The 25,340-nt window shown below is 35.2% G+C and overlaps 1 protein-coding gene across 3 annotated transcripts in view; it reads right to left on the bottom strand.

Moving 5' to 3' along the window:
- Positions 1-673: 673 nt before the first annotated feature.
- tbc1d32 (TBC1 domain family, member 32) overlaps positions 674-25,340 on the bottom strand; it is a 42,993-nt gene continuing 18,326 nt past the window's right edge. Inside the window, exons 24-34 of one of the 3 annotated variants that reach the window (XM_051875358.1) lie at positions 22,260-22,382; positions 22,008-22,116; positions 20,896-20,989; positions 20,068-20,193; positions 18,531-18,614; positions 16,146-16,215; positions 13,508-13,623; positions 12,073-12,227; positions 10,610-10,750; positions 5,337-5,525; positions 674-2,090 (exon numbers count right to left, since the gene is read on the bottom strand). In XM_051875358.1, coding sequence (XP_051731318.1) covers positions 1,971-2,090; positions 5,337-5,525; positions 10,610-10,750; positions 12,073-12,227; positions 13,508-13,623; positions 16,146-16,215; positions 18,531-18,614; positions 20,068-20,193; positions 20,896-20,989; positions 22,008-22,116; positions 22,260-22,382 — 1,327 coding nt within the window. In that variant the 3' untranslated portion in view covers positions 674-1,970. Of the gene's footprint in view, positions 2,091-4,070; positions 4,735-5,336; positions 5,526-10,609; positions 10,751-12,072; positions 12,228-13,507; positions 13,624-16,145; positions 16,216-18,530; positions 18,615-20,067; positions 20,194-20,895; positions 20,990-22,007; positions 22,117-22,259; positions 22,383-25,340 lie in introns of those variants that run through there. The other 2 variants (XM_051875359.1, XM_051875360.1) reach the window with 2 other exon arrangements.

Here is a 25,340-nt window from a genome sequence, read left to right as displayed (position 1 = left end):
ACCTTTTCTGAAGCGGTTTATTTCTGCTACAAAAGAAGTGATATTGCCATCTACAGGCCATTGAAGGTAACTTGTGTGTTTTGCCCTTACCGACCCAAACCTGTTATACAGCCAAAACAAACTTTGTTGCATTATTTTCCTGCTATCAAAGCTGCTTTGAAACAATCTGCATTGTAAAAAGCACTATATAAATAAAGGTGACTTGCACCCTTAGATTACTAATTTCAAGTGACCTTCAGAGTGAGTAAGGGATAGTGATGCTCACTTTTGATTAAAATTCGCCCATTCATGAAGTAGATTCTTCAGGAAGTGGAATTTGGCAGTCATAACGGAGATAATTAATGTGAAGGAGAATAATAAAGCATATTTACCAGAGCAAATCAAGCTAATGCAACTCCTCAAGCCTAATACAGAGACAGATAGGCCCTAATTATAAGTTAATCAGTTTAATTACCCATAATTAGTCTTTTCTAATTATCCTACCATTTTGGTCGGTATAGATACATCATCAACATCCACGTCACAAAAGGCTTGTACTGACAATTTATAAGGAGCCAACACAAGACACACTTTGGATTTCCAGATGACTGTTGGCAAACAATCAGTCATTAAATCATTAACCTGATTAATGTGTACAGCTTGTTTTGATTACACAAAGATAAAATCAACAGAGGACGCACAACTGATTTTAATGCAGTAGTTGTATCTGAGCATATACATAGACGTTATTTAGCTGTAATAGAGGAAATATGCAACAGTGAAAAATATGCACTCTGAGGGAACTTTTTACAGCTTAAAATTACTACTTCTGCCTCCTACTGAGTAAACCGTATGCAATATTCAGAAGTTGTTGTGAAGGAAAAAGACACCTCTCTAATGATCTGATTCATTATTCACAGTGTGAGTTACAGATGGCGAGGGCGAGAGATTGCATCTATGTGCTAATGACGGCCTGTCAACGTGATACCGCCTCTCTATACAGCTTCCTTAGGATGGGAATAAGAGACTACAGATGTTAATGTATGCCTTTAAAAAAACAAAAAAAAAAAAAAAAAACACTACACAACAAGATTGGCCTGTGATTCATTCTATACTTGTGTTGACATGTTAGTAGATCACACATACTTCATGTTTGATTTTCCATTTGGCCTCTGGAGGATTTTTGGGGCCCTGGAGAAGTTTTGACATGCACTGACATTTGTGCTTTTTTCAGTTGCTTATAAACATATTAATGACAAAAGTGTCATTACACTGTATTCAGCATGAACTAGGCTACCATAATATGTGAGCAACATGTATGTACATGTTTGTATTTTTGAGAGAATAATCTTTATGTGTGGTTATTGAAAAAGCAAAAAACCTAAGTCACTGAAATACGGCCACAAAACAAATACTAAATATGTGTTCACAAGACTTCTGGGTATTGGAGGTTGTAGACTAGAATTTTTGCTTCAAAATGATGTAAAAATTATCCTGCCTACTCGTTCATATAAAACAATATATTGATTTAAATTTTGTAAGACACTTTTTGTCAAGAAAGTATGCGGGAGCCGTGAATCTTCATCTTCATGAATAATGCTGTGATTCACACCTGAGAAGACAAAGACCCGCATAATGACCTGCTTAATGAGACCTTTCAGTCAGGTAGGCTATGTGAGAGGAAACAAAAAAAAAAATCAAAGTACAAACTACTATGCGCTTTAGACCTCTTATTGAGTAGCAATGTGGCTTTGAAGAGTTTGTTTTCTAATATTTATGATCCCCTGAGTGAGAATACTTCAATATAAGAATCCAAAAATCAAAGAGAATGAAAGCAAAAGGGAAATATATACATGGTGTTCATCAAAACCCTGGCCTCTTTGCACGTCGAGCATGTTGCGTTACAAAAACAGCCTAAATTCCATGCAACATTTTCAGTCTCATTCTGTACCACAAGCACTTTCAGTCCCTGCTGATCTTCAGATTTCCTTCTAGCTGCTCCTTGGTAAGATGCTCCTCATGTCCGAGAGCACCATGGATCTGTAGTTGCGCTCCAGCCCCTCCATGTACTCCAGGTAATTACTCACCCTGAAGCCATGGATTGGTTCCTCCTGCAAGCATAAAAGAAGCACAGATTTGATGAGCAGTGCTTGAGAGAGCCGGTTTGTGGAAAAGAGGTAGAACAGGCTTAAAACAGCTTTAGAATAGATTACGCTCAATCCGATGAGAGTTTGATATTCTTATTCCAGTCTGGGCATATCCTGATTATGTTGCACACAGGTTAAGATTACTCTGTCTGAAAATTGTGTTCTGCTGTATGAAAGCATGCAAAATTTTACACATATTAAATATTGTGACAAAACTTACTGCCAACTGTAACAAAAGGTCTTTATTAATGAAACAAGAGGTCGTATACAGGCACTACATGAGGTATGGCTACACGTTTGTGTACTAAATAAACAATGCACCGCCTAATACATTCTGACATTTAGCTGGGGATAAATAATATCGTTTAGACAAAGCCAAATGAATTACATTTTGTTTACGATGAGTCAGCGGATGCAAGTCCTAAAGCTATGCCTGAAGTTACAAAAGGACACTTTGGTTCATGGTGAATGGATGAAAATGAGAGAAGGGATAATAAACCTTTATGAGTTTGCTGCATTAAATAAAACATGCCTGCAGTATAAGCAGTTTTGTGATACAACTGCAGACCATGGCAGTAGGTTTGCAATGACAAACAAAACAGATAAACTCAAAATGCTTTAAGAGCAAACAACAAAAATAATGACTGGAATAGTCCATTATAAAACAAATTATAGCCAATTTTATACACTGCTGATGAATGCTAAATGTCATACATACAGAGCATCTTTCAATAAAACTGAATAGAGTCAGATAATAACTGACAATATGTGAATGAGTAAACTTAGAAGAATAGATAAAGATCATGAAATTGCATAAGCTGCTCTGATGACAAAAAGTTGTTTTTCTCCAACACAATTTTTACGTACATTGGGCCTCATTCATGAAACACGAGCAGAACAAATTTTTGTGTAAATCGTTTGTAAAAGCCATTCTGATGTAAATTTTCGGATTCATGAAAATGTTTGTATTTTCAAAATGTACGTTGGTACGAAGGAAATTTACATCTGCTCCCTACCACGTGTAAATGGTGCATAAAACATTTCGAAACGGTCTGTGTTATTTTAGGCACACACTGCATTTTGATGCACTATGTACCATAATAACAGTTCGAATGCCTTTTTTTTTGTAGCTGAGAGTTGAAAAACAGAGTTGAAAACTGTTCAACTTTCAGTAAAATGCAGCCCAGCCTTCCAATCACAGTAGAGGAGGGGCGGGACAAATACCACAACAAATGAACAACAATGGAGAAGTTATTACCGCATTTTTATACTCAGTAATATTCTTCAAAATGAGATACTAGTAACACATTACTGCCTTTCATATTCCGTATCATCACTGCAACCATAACGTCTCTCAGCTGGAAAAAAACGCTGCGCCTCCGAAGCGTTCTCAAGCGCCACCAGCTGATCGTTTTCAGAAGAGCGTCTGACATTTTTTAGCTGGTTAAAAATGCTTTGGCAGACACACATTAATTGAATATTTATTGTTAGGAATATGGCCATTTAGTCTCTTTAGCATTTATGCAATATACTGGAGCCAAACCTGAGAAGGGAGTCCAGAAGATTCCACGGCGTTCCTGGACACGTAATTTGCGTAGTTGCAATTCATATGCAGGGAATATGCTAATTGTGAACCAGCGTGCACACACGAATGCCTGGAACTCCTTAACATACATTTAACTATCAAATCTGATGTATGCGAAGCGTTTGTGAATCCGGAGGAGAGTTTTCGGGAAGGTCTGTTTTACGTGCAAATTTACTCATATATTTACGAAAGTTTCTTAAATGAGGCCGAATTAAATTACATACAACCTATTGTAAGATGAGATCTCATCCAACTACAGTCTTTGGTGAACTTGTAGGGGTAGTTCACCCAAATATGAAAACTTGATTCACCATCAAGCTGTTCAAATTACATTCTTTCAAAGAACACAAAATAATACGTTTTGAAGGATGTTCACATTTTGAGAATTTGAGAAAAAAGCACCATAAACATTCTATACGACTCTATATTTAAACTTGGCATTTCAAACCTGGTGTGATGAATCTGGAATATTAAAATCTTTTGTTATATGTCACAAAGCAGCTTGGAGAATCTGCAAAATACCTCATTTTGTAATGTATAGAAGAGAGTGATATATGTTTAAAACAACATAAAAGCGAGTAAATGATGACAGAATGTACATTTCTCCTTTTTAGGTTTTGTTGTGTAAAAGATTATTTGAATTTCTTCAAACCATAGATGACAGCTGTGAAGTGGCAAAAAAAAAAAAAAACTATAACATAAAACCACAGAGCAGAACTATTGTTAAAAGTCCAGATACTTCCTTAAAGCTGAAGAAAAGTCTCCCACCTACAAAGCCATTCAAAAAGAGAAAGTGGATGCACGCTGATGTGTTCAAAATGAAACACTAAAAATGACATTTTAATTACAAGTACCCATTATCTAAAGACATTAAAACTATTCCACTACCTATTGTTGCTGATAAAAACAGAAAAAAAGTCTAAAATGGTTTTGCAGGATGCTTTGAACTCACTAGCCAAACTGTGTCATGGTTTTCAAAGTGTTGGAAGTATTCAGTAGTGACAGACAATTGCTTTTGAAATCCTGCAAACAAAGAATGACTTTAGTTGAGTTTGATTTCCGCTTTGTTGAATCATCCAAAATGGATTCATTGTACATTTACTCAGGCATTCAACTTCAGAGTGACATCAGAGGGATTGTTACGAGTAATTTCCATTCCTGATCTTTAATTTAGATGAAATACAGATAAGTTCTGCAATCTTAAAAATTCTCAGAAACCTTTCAGGAATTGCCTGAAACGGTTTCTCTATTGTACAAGGGTACACCGTGAACAACGACTCACACACAAACACTAAAAAGTTTGGAACTTTTAAGGGTGAAACAAGGACAAGAGTGTGCTTAATCTGATTTACTGCAGCCATGCTTGCACACTCCATGCTCCCTTTAAAACAGAACTGCCTGAAAAAAATGAAATTTCTGTCATTATTTCGGAACTCTGACCTTCTTTCCTTTGAGGAACACTTTTTTTTTTTTGGAGCTAGACAGCCTAGATCCATTCATTTTCATTGTACGGAAAAGAGCAGTGTGAACATTCAGCTAAACGTTTTCCACATCTTAGGGGTTTAAAACAGCACAAGGGTGAATAAATTATAGCATCATTTTCATTTACAAAAGTTATACTGCACCTTAAGAAAGACCTGCAGGTCCTGCGTCTGTGTGTGCTGCAGGATATCTTGCTGCAGGTGACGGAGGGCAGAGATGCACATGTACACCTGGTAATCTGGTCCCATGATGACGCAGGTGGCCACATAGTGACAGATCTCAGGCCAGTCCAGGTAGTTCCAAAAACACTGGCCAAGCCACTGAATACAGATCTACATAACAGATGAAGGGAGGAACAGAGAGTGAGGGAAGGAGATAGAGAAATGTTTGCACCATACATTTTTAAATCAATCAATATGAGATGCTGGAAAAATAAATGAGAGATCAAAAATGTCTGAGTATTGAATTCTAACATGATGCTCTCAAAACTGAGGTCTGATGCAGTCTATTGTAAATTACCTGTTATAATCACAATAAAAGGGGACCTATTATGCAAAATTCACTTTTGCATGGTGTTTGGCTATAAATGTGTGTTGCCAGTGTGTGTACACAACCACCCTATAATGATGAAAAAAATCCAACCTTTTTTTTTAATCCCAATAAATCATAAGCAGTGTCTCAGAACAAGCTGTTTCCAGATCCCTGGCAGTGTGACATCACATTAGCCACAGGCCCCGCCCACGAATGTTGACAGACACTGCCGTTTTAACATAGAACCGCCCTGAGCGAGTTCACAGCCAGTTTACACCGCCATTGCTGCACTGATGTCTCCCAAACGTTTTAGGTGTTCTGTAGCTGGATGGATTAATCCACATAGCTCTCTCCATTTACTCCCTAAATCTGAGCCGCTGAAGACGAGGTGGATTAATTTTGTTTTCGAAGAAAACGCTCCCTCAGCTCTACCGAAATTCGTTTATGTCTGCGCAAATCATTTCACACCGGACTTCTTTGTGAACGAATGTCAATACAAAGGGACAATACAAAACAGAGGTTGTGCTAAAAAGTTGTTACTCAAGGATAGATCAGTAAACTGTTCGTGATCCAGCTTACAGTCTCCAGAGTGATACTGGATACGGCAGTAATGAAGGTGAGAGCACTTTATTACAGTTCATCGGAGTTGATTTACAGATATAAAGTTTACCAGTTTATTAAGGACCACCCGAAAAGGCATAAGGTCTTTATATATTTGTTTACTGTTAGTTTTAATGAATGTTTGTGTAATTTCCTATGTATGTTTATGATAATGCAAGAGAGAGAGAGAGAGTTTATGGATAATCTTTTTAATGCACACTTGCACTGTTTTATTAAGCTCTTACAGTGATTTTCTAGAGTGAAAACGGACGCTTCATCTTTTATGTGAAGTACAATAAACGTCATAAAACTCATCTGTAAAGTTGAACGGGGTCTGGTACAACAGGATTGTACTAATATAGTGGATAAAAATAAGAAGACAATACAAGTTATAACCGTAATTGAACTAAACTATACCTGCTCTATATCCATGCAGCATATATTCGCAGTTTCTGACATTATAGTGCGTCCTGACTGACTCCTGACACCAGAGAATCAGCTCTTGAAGCTCCGCCCTCTTAGGCTGAGCACAGCAGCTCATTTGCTATTAAAGGGCACACATTGAAACGGCACGTTTTTGCTCAACCCCAAAAAGTGTCAATTTTAACATGCTATAAAAAATTATCTGTGGGGTATTTTGAGCTAAAACTTCACATACACACTCTGGGGACATCAGAGACTTATTTTACATCTTGTAAAATGGGGCACAATAGGTCCCCTTTAACTATGAAACAAAAAAAAGTAATTTTCCATAATTAGTATTTTTGTCATTTTTCAGTAAAAAAAAAAAAAAACTACATTTATTTGAGAATCAAAACTGCAAGATATTAAAACTTGTTTTGAGAATGCTTTACTGTTCAAGAGTTTAGGGTAAGAAATTAAGACAATAAAGACATTTATAATGTTACAAAAGATTTCTGTTTTAAATAAATGCTGTTTATTTGAACTTACTATTTGTCAAAGAATGCTGAAAAAAGTATCACAATTTCCACAAAAATATTAATCAGATTAAAAGAGAAAACTGTTATTTTAACAAAACATTTATTTGTAATAATATTCCACAATATTATAGCTTCTACTGTATTTTTGATCAAATACATGCAGCCTTTGTGAGCATAACCAAAGACTATAGAATAACACAAGACGCGTCACTCGTATTGTTTTGAATGGGAGAAAGTGCAACGCACAATATGGCAGAATAAGTCCCACCTTCTAAATAAGAGCCAATCACCGATTGGTAAAGTCATCGCATCACTGCAGTGGCCGTTAGAAGCTCCGGTTCCTATAGAAACAGTCAGACGCGCCTCCGAAATGAGGGACAAGAGACGCGCTTTTAGGACTGCGCATGCGCATTAGCTTGATCCAGCCTAAAAAAATACTGTTTTTTGTCATGATTCGAGCGTTTAGAAAAAAAAACTATGAGACAGTTGTTGTCAGATTTTATTCGTGATTATAAATATGAAATTTAATCGAAAGCTTGGCAAACAGCTTTGGAGAATTTGATGTTTCCCCATTCAAAGAGATAGGAGCTGCACTTAAATACCCGAGAGGCGTTTCAAAGATGGCCGCCGAGTGAAATGACTTGTCTTAAAGGGACTTTGGCATAACTTCTTTCAACACTATTTAAGATTTTTTTTTTTTTTTTTTTTTTATAAATCTTAAGTATAAATCTAACACAACTGTGAGGTTTATGCTTAAAACATTAGCATTTTCACTGGAAAAAAAATATTAAGAACTTTTTTCTTTGCAGTGTATAACACAGTGAAAGAATGTTCCTTGAGCTCATACACAGGAATATATCTCGTGAATTATATCTTTGAACCACGAGAATAAGTCTCGTGAATCATAATATGCAGAAATCCCTTTCATCCATAAGCTTGCTGTATTTCTGTTTTGTTTCTGTGGAGGTGAACTGAGTTCAGGTCATATAATCCTCCTCAGAAGCTGTTCAATTATTATGCGGTATCATAGATAGTGTTCCATTCTTGCCAAGCGTACATGCCTCCTGTACATTCAGACCACTCCAGCAGACAATTTATACAGCATCCGTGTCCCTCTTTCAGACATTCTTCCTGCTTTGTCTAGAATTCGAAACACTCTCTCTGAGTGCACAGACACGGATGCCCTCTGTGATGGAGGTGACACTCAATTTAAAACAGAAAATCTTCTTTCCTTCAGGTTCTGTCCATTCAAAACTAGCTACTAGTTTCACAACTTTAGGTTTTTTTGTAGCCGTTGCAGTTTTTTTTTTCTTTCTTTTTCAGCTACGTAAAACTCACCACACCGATGACCTTCAATCACTGACTGCAGCCTTCAGCGAATCAATACTTCTGTCTGGTATAAATAGAATTCCTGTCACAGAATCTAAATGAACTGAAAAGTTTTTAATTTTTTTTATTTATTTATTTATTTTTTTTTAAGTAAAACAGGTTCATTGTCACATTTATAGAACATTTAAACACTCATTTTCTTTCCATGGCTCAAGTAATGTTTCTCATTAACTCACATGAACCGTTTTACACATTTCTATACATATACTTAGTAATTATACATATTTAACTCAGAGACTATGGAATATTTGTAATTAAAAAGTCCTACAATATTTCAAAAAGCTAAAAGGTGAACACACACACACACACACACACACACACACACCTGCCTTTATTTTATTTATTGGTATTTTTTATAGACCACACATGAAGTCATGGAAAGACAAGGGGGGATGGGACTGACAATGAGGTTATACTTTGTTACACTATTTTAGCTTGTTTTGATTTGTTACACATGAGATTTTAAATACTGCCATTTTAAATTCAAACATAAGTGCACAACTACAACACAGCGGCAGTTCTCTTCAGGGAAACAGGACTTAACATTATAAAAAAACCTAAAATCTTAACACACTGCTTCTAAATCAATGACTTAACATACCAGAAAATGACAATCTTTCTCTACTGGTTAGTGTAACAGTTTCATTTGTAATGTAAGAACCATAAGGTAAACAAATATTTTACCGATGCTACTGAATTCTGAAACCTTGTTTCTGCTTTCCCTTCCTATCACACTAAATTACATTACTGACAAATTACAAAAATTAAATTGCCTCTTGTTATACTGGAATACTTCTATGTCCTTAAAAAGAAAAAAGGAAACATGTTGCTCAGAAAGATTTTAAGCTTATTGCTCATATATTTAGATGGGTGTATGTGTATGTGAGTGTGCGTTTTAATAATTTAAAAATGCTCTTTTTCCAAAACAGCTTTGAAAAATATTCAGAAAGTATAGCTACCATTCTAACACCAGTAGCAGAGAAATGAATTTTTTAGTCATGTCAGAGGAATTAAGCAAGGTCCAGGCCTATTGAGAGTGTTGCAAACGATGAATAATATAAAAATAAATAAACTACATGCAAAAAAACAAAGTTACTCTTCAATATGCTTGTCCTTGACTGCTAGAAAAGGTCATATCTGACTAAATCTGACAAAATACTTGAGGCAGAGCTTTGAGGTCATGCATATAAACCCCAGAGAAAGTGTAACGCTGAATAATCACTGCGTTTGTCTATGAAGATTGCCAGTCATTCAGGTTATAACAGAATGTCCTTGCATCTTTATATTTCTAGCCTGGCAATGTCACACAAATTCACCCAGCAATCATCAGTGATGTGACTCCCACAGAGATTCGTGACAAAGTAACATGCCATGAGCTTAAAACAGGACATCCACACCATCTTATTATTGTCATTATGCCCCTTAATAATAATTAATAAGTCAGTGCCATATTTGTCCTTTTCTGACTATATGCTTTCATTGTATGGAAATTGTTCCTGTTCCATAGACAAACGAAAGTAACACACATTTATCATTATTATTATTATTATTATTATTATTATTATTGATGTTTAATAATATTTCAATATTGTTATTAATAAAATATTTTCTCTTGCAATAAATTATAAAAATGAAACAAAACACTAAAATAATATATTACTATAGTAATAATTCTATTGTACAGTAAAACAATTGCATATTTAATAATAATAATAATAATAATTTTAGTGATTAACATTAAAAGAACAATAATATTCATGGCTTAATTTCTTAATCATTCTCATTTCTTTCAAAGATTTTCAAACAACACAGAATTTTTATTTTGGTGGAAAACCACAGAGGAGACATTATTGGTTCTCTTTTTGTTGACAACAAACTTATAAACGATTCTCATAAAAAAAATTGCGAAGATGAAAACACCAGAATTTCCTAATGAAATACTTAAAATATTGCACCTGAGAGGGAGTGAAGCCAGACATCCTGAAGGCAGAAAAAACCAGAGGAACCTCGGCCTTGAGAAGCATCTCAACGTAATGAGCAGTGCAGGAGTAGATCGGATGAATGCCCGATTGAGCAATCTCTATAGGGAGATGCACCTAAAACATGGAAAAAAGGTGAAGAAAATGAACAGAAATTATTAAGCAAAATATTCCCTTTTGTGTTTGTCAGGTGAAAGAAAACTGAGTTTGAGTTTGGAAAGATGTGAAGGTGAGTAATTTTTTTTGATAAACTCTTCCTTCAAGGGCGCTGGCCCACCAAATAAACAACAAAAAGCCACAGGTGCTAATGACATGGCCCAGATTTTATTAGCTGCTTGAGTCTTCCTGTTTTGAGGCATCTGTGATGAATGTGAGGACAGCGTCTTCTCTTTTTCTGATTCTCTTCATTGTCTCTGAATGATTTACATGCACGGCCACTCTGACAGCACAGAAATATGGAATTGTAATCAGACGAACTTGTGTGTGTGGAGCATTATCATATCCCGCACATATTTTTACAGCTGAAACTCTATTAACTGAGCTCTGTTTACAATCCGCTGTTCCGAGAAAGAGAGCAAGATTGCTCCATCCACATTTTATGGGGACCACAGTAATGACTATGCCCCAGTAATATCGTGATATCCAGCATTTCCTCCCAGTATTAACTTTTCCTATGCAAATGGAGATTAGAATGATAATGCAGGTCAAAATGCTCAGATTTGTTTACAGCACATGGATATGGGAGCTACACAAGAATATGCATATAAATTCAGAATATTACTAAACATGAGAGGGATGCAGATGTTATTAGTTTACAAAACTGCACCATGGGCTAAGTTTGAGACATTTAAAGGAATAGTTCACCCAAAATGAAACTTGTGTTCAAAAGTATGGGGGCAGTTAAGTTTTTTTTTTTAAATAAATGTTTTTGAAAGAAGTCTCCTATGCTCAACAGAGCTGAATTTATTTGATTAAAAATACAGTAAAAACAGAAATATTGTGAAATATTATTACAATTTAAAATAACTGTTTTCTATTTTGAATATTTCAAAATATAATTCATTTCTGAGTTGGCAAAGCTGAATTTATAGCAACACTACAGTCTTCAGTGTCACATGATCCTTCAGAAATCATTGTAATATGCTGATTTGGTGCTCAAAAAAACATTTATTATTATCAATGTTTATCAACATAACAATGTAAAACTGTTTACTTTAATTTTTGATCAATTGAATGTATCCTTGCTGAATAAAAGTATTAATTGAAACAAATTTTCATTTTTGGGGGGGGGAGCCAGTCCTTTAATGTGTTGTGTGTGCAATTTGTTACTCCAGACATGATAATAGCTACTCCAGCAGCATATACTGAAGATTGACAAGAATGAGAAGAAAGAGAAACAATTAAAAATGCCCATACTAATGTAACGGGTTGTAACTCACAGAACTGTGCAGTCTCGGGGGCCACAGGAAGGCAGACGGCAACAGACGGGAGAAACGCAAGAGCAGACTCAGAGAGCGGCCCACGTCGCCGTGCATGAGCAGAAAAACTGTGGAGGCAAACCAATCGTGACCAGGATAACCGCCCTGAAAATAGGCTGACACCTGGGTCAAGGAATCTTCAATACATTCTAGAGGTTGACCTATCTGAGTTTTCTGTTGCTAATGCCAATATCTAGAGAACAGGAACTGATAGCTGAAATGCGATATAGTGGCACTAAAAAGATTTTGAACACTTAAGTAACACTTGTTGAAGAAATGTAAGAATGTCACATCATTAGATACAGACCATCAAACCGAGAAGCATCTGCAAACAAATGATACTTGAGCTTTTCTTAAGAGTTCTGAGCTTTTTTTGCAATGACTTATAACCAGTAAATTAAGTCCACAGGCATCCAAGCAAAGGACAAACATGTTGCATTAATGCTCGACAACCAGAAAGTGTTGAAATGCTAATTTGTCTTATTTTTAAGCAATATTTACTAACGTTCAAAAGTCTGGGTTCAGTATGATTAAAAAGAAATGAATACTTTTATTCACCAAAGATGCATTAAATTGACCAAAAGTGACAGTAAAGATATTTATGTTACAAAAGATTCATATTTCCAATAAATGCTGTTATTTTGAACTTTCTATTAATAAAAAAATTCTGAAAATATGTATAACAGTTTCTACAATAATATTAAGCAGCACAATTTTCAACATTGATAATAATAATAAGTGTTTCTTGAGCAGCAAATCAGGATATTAGAATGATTTCTGAAGGATTATGTGACACTGAAGACTGGAGTAATGACGCTGAAAATTCAGCTTTACCATCACAGGAATAAATTACATTCTAAAATATATTAAAATAGAAAATAGTTATTTTAAACTGTAATAAAATTTACTTTTTTGATAAGATAAATGCAGTCTTGGTGAGCATAAGATACTTAAAAAAAAATTCTTAAACACAAAAACTTTTAACGGTAGTGTATGTATTGTTTGTTTTATTGTTCTAAACTAAAAAAAAATCTTCAACAGCGTACTTTTGCCTGTATTTCTTTAAAACAAATGCAATTTGGTTTGATATTTTATTATATAACGCAATGGCTTGGGTATCCAATTATGTTTAGGGGCTAAGTACTCAAAATTCACTCCAAAACTGAAAACAGAAAACATGTCCTATCAATTGTCAAAGGTAGATACATACTAAATACATACTAATTTAATCTGATACTAAACTTTCAATTGTGATTCATCCACATTAACATAAATCTATATATGTTCTACAGCAAATGACAATATTGTGCAAAACAAATGTAAAATATCAGAATTCTTGCAATAAGTTGCACGTCACTTGACTGATATCAGGAATAATCTGTAATGAGAAGGATACAGAGCTCAGAGGTGACCTTGACTCGTTGCTGAGAGAGAAACTCCTGACAGTGCTTTAGCAAAAGACACAGATCCTGTTCTGAATCTTCTCTCAATAGCTTCAGGAACTTGCCATACCTATACACACAAACACATGGCAGCACACACATTTTACATGGCAGCTTCATTTAATACCCCATTCAATAAGACCTTGCTAAACAAAGTTGAAAAGACATTGTTAAAATGTTCTTCCCAAAACACCAACTTGTGCACATTTACATAATTAGAATTTTCTCAAGGCAATATTTCTTGACTAATAAGAACAAATTTCACTACTGAATTAAATTCGGTTTTATCATGCATGTACAGTCTCTCCCTGGGAAACACAGCACCAAATGAAGGTTAACAGAGAGTTACAATTATCCCAATGGGCTGAGCACTAGAATGCATTGCCTGATTACAGTCATTGTGGACTGCCTTAGGACAAAATTTCTAAATGGGTTCATATTGAGTTAAACTAGTGTGCTGACATACTGCAGAAAGATAGTGGTTTTCAGTAAAGCTGTTTTAGAAGGAAGAGAATTTGAATTTGAGAATTGCGTCGCGTCAAAAGCAAATAGAACCCATTATAATCACTGACGCTTTCTACACTGAATACAGTATACAGATGCGTGTTTAGTTTCTAACATACTCCACACACTTGAATCTGTCGACAACAGGACAAATGGAAGAGTAAAGGAACGTTCGCTTTGACGCGTTTAGTTTAAACAGCTCGTTTTCATCTCTGTACAGACTTCAAAAGGATGCCAGCACCAAAAACAAGTGGATGGTATATTTCAATGGCATCCCAGATCGCGTCGGATATATGTTTGTTCAGAGCATTTTGTTTTGTAAACGAGTTCGCAGAGAAAGTTTTATTCGAAAGATGAAGCAGCCAACTGAATTGGATCTGACAGCATCTGCATTACAAACCATAAGATTTCATAATGCTTTGTCTGTAAACGACGGTTTTATATGGATAATGTTTTCAAAACACTTACTTGCATGCAATAGCGATAAAACTGTTTGCAATGACGTTAGCCAATCATAACAGTGGCCATTTACTAACAAGCCTTAAAGGAGCCGCCCATTAATTTCAGAGAGAGGGTCAGAATGAAGGTTGAAAATAATAGTTTTTCCATATTATATTTGTTAACTTTATTGACATTATAAGTGAACCTCAAGGAACAAAACAAAAAAAGTCCATGTCATGCCCTTTAAAGCAGAATACATTTGAGTGTTTCCGCTACATTCATTCTGCCGTGGCGGGATGAATTTTGGTGTGGTGGCCCGCCATGGCAGATACTATTGCATACTATTCTGTGTTATTGTTAAGCCCCACTAAAGGAATAATTTGTAAAGCACCATGAAGTTTTCATGCACTATATTCCAAGACTTCTGAAGCCATTCGATAGCTTAATGTGAGGTACAAATGAATATTTAAGTCGTTAAGTTAAAGGAAACTCTTCTCTCCTCAGTCATTCTCCATTCAGCATTCAAAAAGCGTGTTGCGTTAAGGTTACAACAGTAACACGATGAGACTCACTCCAAGATCAATGTTCCCATTATTATAGTTTATTTGTAGATAAAAGTCTATGGTTTTGCATAAAAGGACTTTAACTTGCTGGAGTTTATTGCTATTTCTAAATCATGTCATCTTTCTACCGGCGTTAGATCACAATACTGAAGTAGAGAGCACTATGAATTGTTCTTCACGCGCACAGTAACTGAAATTTAAAACTGTTAAAAAGAAAAGGCTCAATAAAGTGTTGCATAGATATAAAACACTACGCATCAATATCTCTTCCCTTCGTGCTTTGACCTTTTCGATGTGGAGCGCTGCGCGTTGTGACTCCATGTTGCTTCAAGCACATCATTCGCTCTATACTATTCATATTATAATACCTTCGCTCAACAAAAGATTATTAACAGCCTAACTTGTTCTGTCCTATCAATCATATGTTGTTGCCTCATTAAAAAGCTGCACTATACATTTAAAAGAAATGTCTTTTCATTTTATAGTATATACTAGAATTATATTTACTTGTTTTTTATCAATATATTTTATAACAATACAAAGAGCAATGTGGAAAATTTTACCTTTTATTTGTTCCCCACTAAATTTTTTTTTTCACTAAATGTTCAGATTTTATAAAATTATTGCGCACTCATGATTTTTCTAGAATAACTTTTGCTGCTGAATTATCCACTAACCTAATTTATAATAGTATTTTTGCCATAGTTTATGAATATAGACTTATCTTGCTGTGGCAATTTAAATATTTGCAAATAAATATCTTCCGAAATTTGTTTTGACAGAGATGGTTGGTTGTTTTAAGAAGAAATGTTCTAAACAGCACCAGGAGATTGCTTTGCAATGAAAATCACTATAATTACAAATTAATAATCAATAATAATTAATTATTAATAATTACATTATTATGTTTTACTTTAATACTATTAATAATAAGGTTTCTAAGTAAATTAATTTTAAGGATGTTTAAGGACATTTTTACTGAAAAATAATAAGATGAGTTTTTGAAGTACATGAGTGTTTAAATCACTTCAAAGTTGGTTTATTTACTCACAAACCATTAGCCTGGATATGGGATATATATTACCTGAGGGATATCCCCACACCTAACTGCTCCACAGACGACAGGCTTCGAGTCTTTACACTGTGGTCCACCACTAAAAACCAAAAAAAAAGAGAAGAGAAATGACTTCCCATTTTACACCCCCTCTTGAAATACCCATTTATTTTGGTAAATGGAGCACAGAGTAGCAAAAGAGCACTGCAAAATGTGCTGTTAAATAATACATTTTCATCTCAGCATCAGCTTACCCACAAATCAACATCAGCTGTGTAATCTACATTCATCATGCTTAAGAATCGCCTTAATTGAGTGAATGCCCTTGGTGAGACGGAAATGGGCCCACTGATATAATTATGGGGCCATTCCTCCATCCTCATTAATATAACAACAATGTCAGGATTGTAATGATGACATAATGCAGATAGATGTGCACCTTGTGAAGTGACTGGTTTTGACTGGCTGGCAAATGAACCAATAGGAGAGAAGGGCTAAGACTGAATGACAAATCATACTTCCTGCTGCTCACATCAGTCAGCGATTATGACATGAACGGCTAAGTGAGATGAAGCATAACAACTCGCTCCTACTGCTCTGCTAAATGAGAGGTGAGGATACAGAGGACACAAATGCTAATGTAACATAACATCATAATATTTTCAATGTCAGGCATCTGCATGTACCCATATATCTTATTTGGGAAGTTGGGGCATTTGCAACTGGTTCAGGCACATAAATTCGCATTTGAATGAACTCACTCACCAATTCATTTATCACTCAAATGTTTACCCTGAAGCTACATTTTGTGTCGTCTTGTTGTAGTAGCAAATCATATTTGCTTAAATACTACTGTTTATCAGTATGTTTTCAAATCGTTTATACAGATTGTGGCAAATTGTTGCACATTTTATTCCTAGACAAATCCTACTATAAAATAAAAAAATAAAATAAAAAATAATTATTAAGGTAGAAAAATGCTAGAAGCATTTTCACTTGTCTCAGACTTTGGACTTCACACATAAATTAGAGATGCTTGTCATTAAATTAAAAGTTCATGAGCTTCTCAGAACCCAAACCACTAATAATCTCCACAGTTAACTGACCCCTGACCCTTACTATACTCAAACAAAGAGTTATCAAAAAGTCTTTAAAGTATGAAAACTTCAGCTCTCTGAGATTAAAAAGAAAAATTGATGTTTTGAGAGAGAAGACATTTTGAAAGATGTTTAATTGATGTCATGGATTCAAATACAAAGGAACAATCAAAATTGTAATGGCTTATTATAAATCTTAAAACAATGATAGGTTGAAAGGGGTGTGAATTTTGTCAAATCTTTCTTTTGAAGTGGTCACATTAATCAAGCTCATGCCTGCAGATATTACTTGCAGCTGGGATTTAGACAAAAGAGCATGACCAATATTATTTCCATTATGTTTAATAGATGAAAAACCCACAGAGCCTCAACTATTCGCCTGTTTTCTAAATAATTCTGTTTGCATGAACAGAAAGCTGACAAATGTCTTCCAGAAGGATTTTTACAATAAATTTACCATGGTGATCAAACAGCATGTCCTAACCAGGTGGGATGCAAAAAGTGTACAGCAGAAAGCAATTTGTCTTTTAAAAACTACTGTGCAAGGTGACACTATCACATCCAATCATAAAATATTTGTAGTTTTGGTTAGTTGATCCAAAAATGTAAGACATTGTTCATTGTAGAAACACAAATGAAGACATTTTAATGAAATCTGAGAGATTTCTGTCCCTTCATTGACAGTCCAAGCAACTACCACTTTGACACTTTAAAAAAATGCATAAAGAGATCGTAAAACTAATCCATATAAATTGAGCGGTTCAGTCAAAATTTTCAGAAGAGACACGATCGCTTTATATGATGAACAGATTTAATTTAGGCTTTTATTCACATATAAACATTGACGCACTTCAAGGAAGTACATTTGAGATTCTGTTTATGTGAATTCAATCTGTTCAGACAAACTTCAGATGATTTTAGTTTTACATTCTCTTTATGAACTTTCTGAAGCGACAAAGTGGTAGTTACGTGGACTGTCAATGAAAGGACAGAAATCTTTCAGATTTCATTTAAAATATCTTCATTTGTGTTTGGAAGATGAACGAAAGGCTTACGGGTTTGGAACGACATAAGGCCGAGTAATTGATTACAATTTTTTTTTTTTTTTTGTCTTTTTTTGGTGAACTAACCCTTTAATGTACAGTAATGAGAAGCAGGGCTGTACTACATAAAGGTATATTCACATATATGCTTGTGTTTTTCTTATTCAGTACATGCCATCAGAATTGAAGGGTATCTCTGTTAGCTGGCTGCAAGTTGGTCACATAGATAAAAAAATAATATCCTTTAATTAAACATTGAAGTGCTTTTGACTGACCTTTATATTCTGCCGGTGGAAAGAAGCAGTCGGTGGATGAAGAAGAGAGATGCAGCACGACCCTTTCCAACAGATCAGCAAGTACTACGAGAGCAGCAAACAGAAAAAAGGAAACCTGAACCGTCAAGGCAATTCCCTTTGAATCAAACCTCAAATCTCCTGCAAAAGAGCCTCTGTCATATAAAGAGTGGATGCTAGAGAAATCAAAGAATATCTTGAGCTAGTATATTGAGTTTAAATACAGATCTACCATAAGAAACTATGCTTGAAATCTAATTTCTACAGTGTAGCTTGTCTTGTTTGTGGAAATGCATAACTCCAACAATGTTTATAACTCAGGAGGCACAATGAGGAAATACTGTGTCCTAACTGAGTGGCTTTTACTCGAATTCCACTTTAAATCAATGCAGAAAAGCCTAACACAGTGTGTTACACTGGATAAGACATTGGCCAGTATCTCAGTACATGCTGTTACTGTATGCCTGCCAGTGTTAAACATCACAAAGGTACTAGAACCTCAAAATATTCTACTTTTAATCCAGAAAAGCACAGTATGGTTTAAGAGGGTTTTATAGCTTTATCATTAATGTATCAGTTAATTTAATGTAAAAATCTACTGTCTTTCCTGTGGAGATCAGACCATAAAATTCAAATAAAAGACCTATACTGTAATAGACATCAAGGTGTGTTGTAAATAAATGCCAATAACTTGGCAAAATCAAATGTGCACTACACATTGTAAACAATCTTTTCTGCATTTACAGAAACTGGTCCTACAAAATCAGCGATCCTGAATACATTAATTTATAAGCTTTCTCTTCCAAAATAAATAAAAGTTGGAACATATAATGCAAGAGAGCTCGGTTTCGAATTTAAAAGGGTCATTTCATACATTTTTTATCTTTTTATTTGTTTTTCCATTACTTTACTTGTACATCCAAGTTCACAGTACTTTTCTCTCTGGTTCACTTTTAATTTGCCAAAACAGACATAATTTAGTTTTTTATGATTTTCCACTATCTCTCAGACCCTTAAAATTAAACAGGCCACTTTGTGCTGTTGTGCCTTTAGGACCTCTATGTAAATGCCCTCTTTGCATGTGAAATGAGTAACAACACTGACTCACGAGCTGCAGCTTTGCTGTCGAGCCTGATATAGTTTGTGATGTCCCGGCCTTCAATAACAGCCTCTTTGCAAAGCCTGCATTACACTGTGATAGGATCACAAAACAATCTGCACTGAAATGTGCAAAGAAAAAGGATTGGGTTGTGGTAGGATAGGATTGCTGCTGAAAAGGATGGGATATTGTTAGATCTTCTGGTGTTTAGGAGAAGCGTCTGTGCTTGGGACCCTCTTGGTATTTATCCTATCTCATCACATCCCTTATTACCTCATGGTGACTGGGCAGACATGTTGTTTGCCCAGCAATTTGATTTCTCATTACTGATATCTTTAAATACAGTAAAACCTCAGTATAAGATTAGAGATTCTGGGCATCTTGCTGTGAATTTCAGACAGAGCTGAATGTGGCTCATACCGTATCCAGTCAGAGTGTTTGACTTTGTAGCCATGATCTTGCAGAACTGTCTCCTGCAGTCATCCATCCAGCTAGCATCTCTCTCTGTTTCTTTAGACGAGGCCAAGAAAGCACTGATCTCTGACTCTAAGAAGAAATATGCATTGTTCATTTCCGACAAAAAATATCAGTGTTCATAAAAAGTGTTTTTCTGTGTTTTAAAGACTTTTTAGGATATAATGTTATGTGCATATCTGATATTTTCCTTTTTTCTTATATATTTGTCAACAGTATGATTTGTCAACAGCTTTTTTTCCATCTCACCTTCATTGGCGAAAAAAAAAATCAACAAAATTAAATAATCAAACTTTTTGGTCAGAAATGTCATTGATGAACATGGTACACAACATAAATTAATTTCCTTTACAAAATCTATGTGTCTCTGACTTGTAACTACCAACTGTATAACTACTTGGCCTTCAAAATGACGATATACCAACTCAAGCCTAGTAAACATTTAAAGAAACATCACTGAGAGATTGAATAGGCCTTCATACACATATTGACGCTTGTTCCTAAAGGAAGAGTGTTTACTAGGCGTTAAGAACCTCTAGTCTCTATTTACTGAGCTGGAAACAGCTGTCACATTGAAATAAAGATGCATCGCCGTGACAGTAAAGAAGAGAAATGAGTCTGTCATAAAGAGAGAAAGTGTCCTTCAAGTTACTAGTACAAAGTAGAACCCTGTAAAACACCGAATCAAACTGTAACCGTTAAATAAGAGAATTGCTTTCATAAATTAGGGAAATAACATATATAGTGTCTAGTGCTTCAAAAGATTGTTCTTACCCTGTTTAGAGCGGAGAGTCTTGGGCACGTCAAGGATGTAATACTTGGGCAGAGGGTATGTAGACACCATTGGCCATGGGTAAGGTTCACTTCCCTAAGGAACAGATGGAAAACCTTCCATTAATACTGTGGTATCATGTTATTTATTTTTTTAAGCTGTATGAAAAATCACGTATTTTTTTAATTATATTTCATAAACTATTAAAGACAAAAAACATTAAAGTTCAAAAGTTTGAAGTTAGTAACAAGCTAGCCACTAGTACTGAATGACAGCTTTCTTAAGGAATATTTAGTCTGACCTTCTGAGGTCACAATTTCCTAAAGTTTAAGCATCTCCATTCACTATGCCAACCCCCTTTTTTCCCCCTTTGCTACAATAATAAATACAATAATCAAGAGTCTGATTTCATTATAAAACAAACGAAAAACAAAATAATAACACATAAGGGCTTTGTTTGTCAAAAACAGAAGGCTGGAGGGTTTTTTTTTTTTTTTAGCTCCAGTCATGATTATCACCTAAAGATGTGTTGAGTCATCAACCAGAGCCTCATTCTATATGCCATGAATGTCACATTCAGACATCATTCAAACTGTCACATGCATCTATTGCATTGTTTTGTAACCAGACTTTGCAAAACCTCTTTAAATTACAACAAAGGATTATCCGCAAAGCTCTATTTAGAAGCATAATATTTGTTTTTCGCATCACTTAAATGATTTCTGAGACATTTAAAATACAGTACATTCTTAATAAACTGGGAAAGCAACAATAAACTCCTTCATGGAGATAATGTTGATACCTGAATGCTGATATTTGAGACCACATTTCTGTTTTTTTTAAATTCAAAACATGGGATGTAGAGGCATCTAAAACTTGAATATTGGCACAGTTACAATGATGCAAAATTGTGCAAAAGCTTCCTGTATTAAATAACAAATTCAATCTCACTATACCTTTTCCAAACTGAATAATCAGGATAAGACTTTTTTTTTAATTTACACTGTAAATAAATAATGTGTCTTTCAACCAAATTGCATACAGTGGTACGACTGTGCACAGTTAGTTGTACTACAAAATTGTAAGCAGATAAGGGAAAAGGAGATGCGCTCACTTTCTGCAGGCCTCTGGGAGGAAGTCTCCTCTCAGACGGACCACCAACTGCACAGATTCGAACAAGGATATGGTTTCTTTCCACAGACAGTCCATCGATGATGAATTCCCTGAGGATGATGAAGACAGTATAAACAAACAATACAAAGAATCAATGCATAGTGTTTCCACAGTATGCTCATATTGTACATTCAGGCTATATAAGCCTATGGTAAATAATAAAGTGACTGTTGAATCAGAGTTGGTCACTCACCCTTCACCTGAGGGTGGCTCTGTGACATTGTCCCTCTGACCCTGCAGAAGTAACTCAGTGAGGTTATACTGAGACTCCAGCAGAAGAAAAGAATCCAGGTTACAGCACAGCACGCTCAAGAGCCTAGAAGAGCGCAGATGGAATATAGAAGTGTTTAAAAAGGAAAACAAAGAGCAAGCAACATTAATTCAATTGTACATAGCTAAAAAAAATGTTGGTTTATCATGTCTAACATCGAACTTTTAGCAATCCACCATGGATGGATGGATGGTGAGGTGACAGATTTTCCACTCTAATGGTTTCTAATAATGTGATTCATTGCAGCTGAGCAAAGCTGATTGTATAGGATTTTCAATGCAGCCATCAAATGGCACTGTACTGTGACAAGGGTGAAATCAGTGCAGCATCAGCGCTTCGTTTGCAGCTAGAGACCAAGAGACACAACGGCTTTTCAATGTACATTCTCTCGTCACAAACTCCATCCACTGTAAAGGCAGGGACTGTTTCCCAATTTACATATTTATACTATGCACTAAAATTATGTACTTTGAGAAAAAAAAAATTAATATGCAGTAAGTGCTCCAGTATTGATGCATACTATCACACCATAAAATGTTACATGACGTAAGCGTTACAACTTTTCTACATTACCTTAAAATTAAACTCATAACCATAAGTAATTTATGTTAAAATACTTTCTCTTATCCCAGCTTAAAAATGTAAAAGGTGGTGTCAACTAATTCATAAGTGTCCATTTTTTTCATTATTTTCAACTCATGACTCATTAGTAGACATTAACTAGATTCTTAGTTATGTCTAAAGCTCAGTTAAATTTGTTCTTGATCATTAGACATGACGTTATAGAATTGCAATTATAGATATTATAGCGCCTTAGAAGTCTGTCTGAAATCAGTTAACACAGGATGTGCCTTCATACAAAAACGCTGGCTGTAAAGTCAGCAGCTTAAGCTTTTGGACGCAGCCTATTCTCTGCTAATGGACAGTGACTGTGATCACAAGGACGAGTGGGCTATTCAAAGCATAATAACTGTCAGATGTTTGGATACTGATAATCCTAACAGCACTCAGCTCTTCAAAGTCTCTGGGCTGATGAAAAGTAATATAAATATAATATAACATAACATAACATAACATAATGTAATTATTGAATGAGCTTACAGAAAAAAAAAAAAAGATTTTTATTTTGACTAAGAAAATTAAACATCTTTACAGATCCGATGCATAACTAACAATGCTGGTTAACCTCCTTTGTTTTTAAATTTTTAAATAGTGCTTAGTCTCAAATCTGACACAAGGGGGCGATTTATATATATATATATATATATATATACACACACAACTGTGATAGTGTAACTACTACAAATAAATACTTGAGCTGAAGGACTTCAAAACACACCCCAAATGACAGAGGGCGTGAAATGAATGCTATATTTCGCAAACGGGCCATATTCCATGTAAACACAAGAGTGTGGGATTGGTTCATATAGCATGTGGGTCCCTCCACAGACAGGAGAGTCACAGTTTTGTCATTTCCCATAGACCCACGCCCAGGAAATGTTGCTTTATGTGCCTGTTCACCTCTTGATCCCTGCCATCCCAACAGCCTATCTATTAATGAGTCATTATATTAAATCACGAATATGCTGCACACTCTGGCTGGTTATTGCCATCATTACTCCATAGAATGTCATCCATTTAAACTCATTAGTAGAAATAATAGAGTTACTTTAAGAGTTGGAATCTAAGATAAGTAGACAGGAATTCAAAAGAATGAACCTTGACTAATTTCTGGGTATTGAGTTAAGCTTTTGTACACTGTGTGCTGATAAAACATATTTGACTGTTTTCATGTTCCTCTAGGATGACGTAACCTAATGGATGTGGGGACTTAAGACTCAAGGTGTGGTCAGATTTACTTTTGTTCAGCAAATTTTCATAGGCAATTTTTAATAGGAATCCAACCCAATCAGGAATTCCGCGGGCGAAAGATTTCTCATACAGACCATCATCGGGGCTCTTTTGACATGCAACCACCCAAAACACTCAAACAACTGCATAACATATTAAAGCCACTTAAAGGGTTAGTTCACCCAAAAATTAAAAGTCTTTCATCATTTACTCATTTATGTAAACCTAAATTAAATCTGTTCAGCATATAAAGCAATCGTGTCTCTTCAGAAAATCTGGACTAAACTGCTCAACACATATTGATTAGTTTTACGATCTCTTTATGAACTTTTTGAAGCATCAAAGTGTCAGTTGCATAGCTGTCAATGGAGGGACATAAATTCATACTAATTGGTAGTTCCTCCTTATTATTCTCTTTTATTTCATCCTGCAAACTTTTAAGTGTGTAAACAATGCTTCTACTCAACCCATTAATATGAATTGTTACAAGATAAGCTGGACAATGATGAAAATGATGCATTTCTATATTTTTTACCAGAATATGCCTGAGGATCTCACTCTTCTCTATGCCACAACTAACATCTTGACTTTATTAAGGGAAAGACAGCAAACCTGACATGACAGCAACAAATATACACCACTTGATTTCATCATCACAATCGATCTTGGGATTGCCAAAGGCAACTTCCTCTGCACTGAGGCAAAATGCCATATAAAGATTTAGATTCAGGCGGAATAAGACAAACACAGACTAAGAAACTTACAGGATGACAGAATGTTTATTTAAAATCTCGATCAAAATTGAGACTTCAATCTTAGATCTTAGCTGTCATGTATAGATTAAAATGATTGAAATACTCAAGAAAGACACTTTTTCATATCTATAACATTTTTTAAGCTCAAATAGAACCTAATATCCTGCCATACTCCACCTCTGGTTCTGAACTGGGAAAAATTATGCTACAATGCAAATAATAAAATGCAACTAACCATTTTATCATTCATCACATAGTTAGGAGAAGTTAAAGTGAGGAGAAAAAGCTCCCTATATACACTATATTTCCAAAAGTATTGGGACACCCCTCCAAATCATTGAATTCAGGTGTTCCAATCACTTCCATGGCCACAAGTGTATAAAATCAAGCACCTAGG

Source organism: Ctenopharyngodon idella, chromosome 20 (genome assembly GCF_019924925.1).
Source record: "Ctenopharyngodon idella isolate HZGC_01 chromosome 20, HZGC01, whole genome shotgun sequence".
In the NCBI taxonomy this organism is placed as follows: domain Eukaryota; kingdom Metazoa; phylum Chordata; class Actinopteri; order Cypriniformes; family Xenocyprididae; genus Ctenopharyngodon; species Ctenopharyngodon idella.
Note: the sequence above shows the minus strand (reverse complement) of the source record. Positions and strands in the feature narration are given on the sequence as shown.